This window comes from Penaeus japonicus, unplaced genomic scaffold (assembly GCF_977035675.1).
Source record: "Penaeus japonicus unplaced genomic scaffold, GWHDUDI00000001_assembly GWHDUDI00000019, whole genome shotgun sequence".
In the NCBI taxonomy this organism is placed as follows: domain Eukaryota; kingdom Metazoa; phylum Arthropoda; class Malacostraca; order Decapoda; family Penaeidae; genus Penaeus; species Penaeus japonicus.
The window spans coordinates 3,730,196-3,737,695 of NW_028234421.1; the positions used below are offsets into that span (position 1 = coordinate 3,730,196).

General features: G+C 36.3%; 1 protein-coding gene across 2 annotated transcripts in view; it reads right to left on the bottom strand.

Moving 5' to 3' along the window:
- eIF4EHP (eukaryotic translation initiation factor 4E homologous protein) overlaps positions 1-6,752 on the bottom strand; it is an 11,282-nt gene extending 4,530 nt beyond the window's left edge. For both annotated transcript variants that reach the window (XM_043009077.2, XM_086547209.1), the window contains exons 1-6: positions 6,647-6,752; positions 3,038-3,104; positions 2,566-2,693; positions 2,088-2,202; positions 1,800-1,952; positions 1-37 (exon numbers count right to left, since the gene is read on the bottom strand). The exon at positions 1-37 is cut by the window's left edge and continues 100 nt beyond it. In XM_043009077.2, the coding sequence (XP_042865011.1) occupies positions 1-37; positions 1,800-1,952; positions 2,088-2,202; positions 2,566-2,693; positions 3,038-3,104; positions 6,647-6,675 (529 nt within the window). In that variant the 5' untranslated portion in view covers positions 6,676-6,752. The remainder of the gene's footprint in view (positions 38-1,799; positions 1,953-2,087; positions 2,203-2,565; positions 2,694-3,037; positions 3,105-6,646) is intronic.
- Positions 6,753-7,500: the final 748 nt, after the last annotated feature.

Genomic DNA, 7,500 nt, shown 5'->3' on the forward strand with positions numbered 1-7,500 from the left:
CTTGCGCTGTGCGGTTCCAGACGGATATTATATCCTCCTGCAATGTACGAGGTTTATGTACAAGATTTATCCAGCCTGGTCGATGGGTGTTCGAGTTTTATGTTTCCTTCTTTTCTCTATGTATTATTAGTGCTTACTTGTCTGTATGTATGTATGTGGTTTTACTGGTGTGAGCGATGGTGTTCACATAATAAAAATATTAAATCATAAATTGTAGACAATCCCTTTCCCTCAGAGGATGCAAAATTTCCTATCAGCACAATCAGTCAATATCCCTTTCTAATGTACTTCTTACTAGTTTTCAAGAAAACATAGTCTGAGATGAGTAATTAATGCAAAAGTACCAGTTTTTCAAAATGTTGCAGGAGTCAGAATTTTTTTTTTGCAATTTACATCATTAAAGAGTATTTCTATGTAAATCATAAACACAGATTTAAGTCAAAGCCTGCTGAACACAACAGCTAAATGACATTTCTCAAGCTTACTATGTTAGCATACTGCTAATGCTATCTCTTCTTTAGCTTCACAAGTCTTTCCTATCAATAGCATTATTTAGATTATTGCAAAAGCAAAAATTGTTCAATTTTTCATATGCTGCCCTCACAGATAGCAGATGCTATACATATTAAAGATAATATGTACACACAAAATTGACACAGACCCCTTAACAACAGGTGACAAGATAGACGAGATGTTTCATCATGGCTATCCTCCTGGCTAGCATGTCGGGTTATCAGGTGTATAGCACTTGGCTGCAGCCAGTGTGGGCAAATAGCCCAAGGCGTTAAGCTTATGCATTTGAAATATCCTGGCGTTTCGAACATTTGGAGCCAATAGAGCTCTGTCGTTAACGGATTAAATTGACATCCTAAGCATTCCAGCTTTTCCTTATTTTTAACCCATTCATGGCAGGGCTTATATTTGCATAATACTGTTCTCATTGGATAAGTAACAAATATGCGCAGTGACTAAGCACAAGGTCTCTCCCAGCGCTATGCCACACTGCACCTATATGAGCGTTTTTCACCTATCCACTTCAACGGGGTCATAATCAGAGATTTTTGTATTTGTTTACATATTTTTCACAAGTGAAAAAAATATGTCTATACAAATGGAATTCCTACGATTACGTGCATTTGTAATGATGTAATATATACATTCCGTAGGAGAGATCTTGACATTTTAGGACATCACCCAGAAAGAGCGATAACATGTCAACCACCGCGGATACGTTAAAGCTTTTTGCATTCCTCCTCATACATTACCTGCCAAAGTTCTACCCAGTTCTTTCCAGCTAACATGTTATAAATCCTCACTTTTCTATGAATGAATGGAAGAATGTATACATAAATGTATGTATAAACATCTGACCACAAAGTATAAACAGCTTAAAATGCAAGCAGGACATTAAATACTATTTACACCAAATTTATCTCAGCTTGTTATGCAGAATGAATCAGAGCATATAGCAGCAAATTTGTTTCATCAACATCCAACATGAAACCTAAATATTTGGAAAGTCTTCAAAATACATGTAATTTATTCAACAAAATTTAAAGTTATCCTCCATTTCCTTGTAATGTTCAGTTCTTCCTAGCATTGTCATAAAGTGGAGCTTAATCTTATCTTATCAAAGTAGGAGTCTACACTTATGAGATCATATAAATACTTAACTAATCTACTTCCTACACCCTTATCAAATCTATCCTAACTCAACATTCTTAAATGTTTCAAAATAAAATCAAAATAAAAGTTGATAAAAATTCTAGTCAAAGCATCTATCTCAGACTTGGACTCACCTGGAAGCGAACAGATATAACAGCTCCACAAATCTCATCACCGACCATGAACTGCTCACCAAGCATTGCCAAGATCATATTTTCCCAGCAACGTGAAGCAAGTCCTTTCCTTAAACGTACAATCCACTTCCCGCCATTTTTATTAGCCGAATCCTGGAAAGCAATGACGAATTAATTTCACATCGTTCCAAACCACAGCAATTTGTAAAATGTTTAGGCATGTCATATTCTCTATCTAATCCTTGATAATGAGGGTAATAAAGAAGATTAATCTATACTAAAGCTTACCTCCCACATGGGTTTGATTCCATCTTTAAAAATATGTATATCGGAGTGTGAGGGAAGATCAACAGGCCGGAGACAACGGCTGTAATATCCCCAGAACTGTTCCACAGAGGCAAACCTTTTCAGGAAGAATAAAGCAGAATGGTAGTATTAATTTTCCAATCGAAGTGACTTCAATTAAAGACATGCTAATACTCTAATGGATAATCATAACCTGAATAATGGAATCTATATCCCTTCCACAAAATATACCAAAATTCAGGAAATAAATTCACCCATATCTGATTAAATTTATCAATATAAAGATGGTTGAACACATTAAAAAACAGTAAAAACTTGAACCTCTACTAAACATTACCATTCTAGACTTTAGAGAAAAAGATCACATTTCTTTCATTTTCCTTACAAATAAAACCGATACTACTATGTGATATTACCATGAATCATTATGCAAAAAATAAATGAAAAAAAAAAATCCTACCTGGCTAATAATTGAAGATTTTGGTCGTAGTTTTGCGTTGTTGCCTGTTTGCCCGGTGCCCTTCTGCTGAACCAAAGAGAATATGTGTACTGAAGAGGATGTTCGCCTGGTTTTACCTCCACTTGTGGCTGGAAGAAAGAAAAGGACATCAAAATCATTTCTCTCTCTCTCTCTCTCTCTTTCTCTTTCTCTTTCTCTTTCTCTCTCTCTTTCCCTCTCTCTCTCTCTCTCTCTCTCTCTCTTTCCCTCTCTCTCTCTCTCTTTCCCTCTCTCTCTCTCTTTCCCTCTCTCTCTCTCTCTTTCCCTCTCTCTCTCTCTTTCCCTCTCTCTCTCTCTCTCCCTCTCTCTCTCTCTCTTTCCCTCTCTCTCTCTCTCTTTCCCTCTCTCTCTCTCTTTCCCTCTCTCTCTCTCTCTCTTTCCCTCTCTCTCTCTCTCTCTTTCCCTCTTTTTACTGTACTCATGATTTACTTACCAGTGGTTTGTCTTTCATATCTCGGCTTCCGCTATCTTCTTCCCCAGAGTCATCATTGGATTTTAGGCTAAAAGAAAGGGAGAAAAAAAGGAAACAACAATAAGATTTAGAGAAATGCATAAGACAAGTCAAAAAAAGAAGAAGAAGAAAAAAAGGGGATATACAATAGCAAAGGAAAAATGCAAATGATAACGAGGATGAAACTGAGGTTGCTGGAGTAACGTAAATTCTATTCAGCAAAAACGTTCACTATAAATATTTTTTTGTTTTTGACAAATAACACATGAGATCTGTAGAATGTTTGTTTAATTGCATCACAATATCAAAAGCATTTGCACTGCATAAGCTAAATATAAATATTTTGGGATACAGAGCTTGAAAGATTTGCCAGGTGCCTTCCTGCAATTTTCTAATATTTGCTTTGTAAGTTTTGTTGATGCACTTTTCATCTTCCTTACATAACATGTGGAAGTATTTTATGTCTCCATTGCACATGATGCAACAGTACTTAGAGTGTTTTTGTTTTTTTTTGCTTCAATCAGCAACATTCTTACTACTGATGCAATCATGATGGTCTTTTCCAAGCTCTATGGTCTTTCTTAGACACCTATGACTAAATAAAAAAAAATCAAAGGGAAATGTCAGTAGTTTGTGAGTTATACCACTAATCTTCATAGAAGGGGGATCAAAGGTTGGCAAAGGTATGAGAATTTAAAACAGGGAAACGATTAAAACAATAGTTCTTACACTTGCAATAACTACAACTGATAACACATCACAATGATGTGTCACAATAAAATACATCTGAAAAGTCGTATTTCACCATGAAATTGCCAAGACTATTGCCAACATGCAGCCCTCACATTCTTTTCCATAACTGCTTTTCATATCATTTTGATTACTTTTGATAAACCTCAGTTAATATTGTTGCTTTATGCATTCTTCATGGCCTTAACTTTGGTTTGTTTTGCTTTTCTTCTTTGCACAATCCCATTTTGAATGTTTAGCTACTGTGATTTCAATGATAATAATAATATGTGAGCATTGTTAGAATTTAAATGGACTTCTAATAATACAAAACTCACACAGTTTACAAAGAATGCAGACGGACTCGCTATCCTGGACATTAACAAAAATTTCTGATCCTCCTAATAAACATAAATATATATGTTTTTTATTTCCGTAGAAGCTGACAAAATCTTGCACTTATAGACTACCTATGTCTTCCATCCACCCTGCCAGCCCTCACCTTCTCAAAACTGTGCTTACCTTTAGAATTTGGATTTTAACACAAAATTTTCAACCTTCACATTCTCTCCATGGTGCTAGTACTAAGCCCACTGACTAACATGCATAGGCAGTTAATATGAGTCAGTACACATGTACTCTACCCCTCCAGGCACCCCTCCTGCACGTCCTTCAATTGCCCAATCAGTTTCCGTACCCTCAGCCACACTACTCTCAGTGACTTTTGAACTATTTCAAGCTATGACATACCATTCAGTCCCTCTCACATGGGCCTATGTAATTGCCACAAGGTTACCATTCAGTATGTTTACTTGGATGAGAGAAGAGCTTCAAGCTTTGCCCCACAACCAACACCCAACTCCTATTCATTTATACATTAGAGTACTGAAAATCTTCTCCACTATTTTGTGTTTCGTCATGTTGTGAGATTTATAACAGGTACTGGCATTGCTATGATAGCGTTTGGATAAACAATACTCTATAGTTAAGTCTTTTAGTCTCCATAAAGGAGGAATATACTTTGAACATTCAGTGTAACATCACTACCACAAAGTTATATAAGAAAAAGTACATACTTTGGTGAAAATTTTTCTTCATTGTAACAACTTTATACACTCCTACTCCTTCTCACTCCTAGTGCCACTCAGCAAAACAGCAAAACCGGCAGTGGCACCTTATACGCCTTGCACACTGTCAAAAACACTCATAACAACATGCTGCCAACTGTCCGCAATGGGTTAAAATAGGAAAAGCTTTCTCAACTATGAACCAGTGCTAATCAACCAGAACTACAAAAACATGAACTGTTGTCGAGTGGTTAAGTCACTATCAACACAGATTAAAATCCTAAAAACTCAAATTAAACTGCTCTGGGATCTCTCTCTTCCTTCACAGCCCAATTATCTATCAAGAAATACTAAAAATAATTGACATATTCATCAGCAACTACTTGAAATTTCTCTTGTAAACCATCAATAAATAAGATGAATATTTGGACCTAAGATGCCAAGGCCTAAAATAGAAAGTGTGGCAAATGCAGACCCAAGATTCCTCTGCTCTTCACCAACAGCATCAAATGTCAGAGAAGTTTCATCAAATGGAGGATAGATGTAATTGTACATCTGACAGGCACGACTACATACCTAAACTTCATACTGAACAAAGGGCATTGCATATATGACAAAGTCACACGTAGAAAAATGTTCAATAACAGGTTTGAGGCAAGACGTAAAACACATGACGGAAAGAACAAACAACAATTTATAAAAATAAACAGTATTGAGAATAATCTGCAATTGTTAAAAATTGCTCATCATAAATTACTTAAGATTTTTCAATGAGTACATCATAGAAGTGTGACAAAGTACTTCCCATACTCATCCTAGATTCTCCTATTTTTCTATTTTTGTTGATGTGCAAATATCCATTCTCAAACATGCCAGCCTCTACTCTGGTTGCCTATTGGCACAGGCAAATGGTCGTCACTTGAGTGGGCAGCAAAGGATCAGGTCCATATATCCGACATCATATATCAACTACGAGGACTATAATCATTAAGTGATAACCCCTTTACAATGTTATGTAGGCTATGGCCATCACTTGAGCAACAGTTTAACATGCACAAGATATCACAACTAATAAAGAAAACATGTGATAAATTAGCACAATTGAACTCAAATACCTAAATAATCAAGATATAACATTCAGCAAAAATTCTAAACGAAGTAGCAACTGTTTTTCACAAATATGAACCAAAATCGGGTATTCCCCAATGAAGTAGCAACCGTATCTGTCAAAAACGGACCAAAAAAAGTATTCCTCGAAGTAGTAACAACTATGCCTCGCAAAAACAGACTAAAAAACGGGTATTCCCAAATGAAGTAGCAACCATACCTGTCAAAAAACGGACCAAAAACGAGTATTCCCTACTGAACTCATCAAGTATCACCTGTATCTCGCAAAAAACGGACCAAAAAACGGGTATTCCCCCCCAATCCCAGAGGCCTCGTCGTGGCAGCCAGAGGAAGAGGACGAGCGAGGCAGACTTTGTTTACGTCCCGAGCACACCATTAATAGCATCAACGTGGACCTATTTCAGTGAATTCCGAGGCCGGCTTTAGGTCTACTCGAAAACACGAACCTCAAGATTACTCTAAAGTCGAAGGAGCGAGTCAGCTTGACGTCGTGAATAACCGAAGGAAGAAAAAAAACCGTGAATGAATGAATAACCACGAAACATCAACAATCCCGAGGCAGTCGACTATCAACATCCATATTTCGGAGGGAATTTCGCCTATTTTACTCGAATTCGTGATATAACTACAACGGAAACTTATCTCACAATATACCAAAGCAACTCACACGTCATATTTGTTAACAGCAGTGGACATTATGCAAAAAAATGGCACTTATAAACAACAAAGAGTCTCGCGATGCTCTCACTCTCTCGCCATTCATAACACTGGCCAGGTTTCCCGCACTCGAGCTATTTTTCAACTTTTCTGTAAATACATCTTGGTAGGCTTCAATTCATTTTTTTATATAATATCCTCATCTGATTTAATCTTACTAGGGTGTTATTGAATCATCTTTGTAAATTTGTTTTGAAAGTTTTCAAAATACTAAGAATTTGACGGTATGTAATTATCTATTTTGTTGTTAATTTTTTATCTGTACCCCTTTATCACTAATAAAATATTTCTATCAGTTATCTGTAGTACTATTTATTCATCTATGGTTTTAGCATAAATCATAAAGCAGGGAAATAGATTTTGTGTAAACGTCTTAGTTGTGTCATAAGCCTGTACAGGGGAAACCAAGCATTAGGTATGATCCAGATTTTTTTGACTTTGGAAAATATGGATTGGCATTGGAAACCTTGTTAGATTCTTTAGTTATTGCCGAAAAAAACTTGGAGAATAATATGAAAGTTACGTGAATAAAATAACCCAAAGATAGTTTATATTTGTAATTTCTTGAGTCCATGCAAATGTTCCTCTCATGGGAGCACAGGACGAGCGGTTGAAGGAGTAACTATGTTATATCAACATTTCTGACGGTAGTTTAACTTATTAAAATGTTTAATGGATGTATACATAGATGTATTCATGTGGGATACTTATATAAAAATACATACACACATACTTGAGCACATACACACGTGCTCGCACGCGCAAACAGACACGTGCACATTCTATCACACACATACACATACG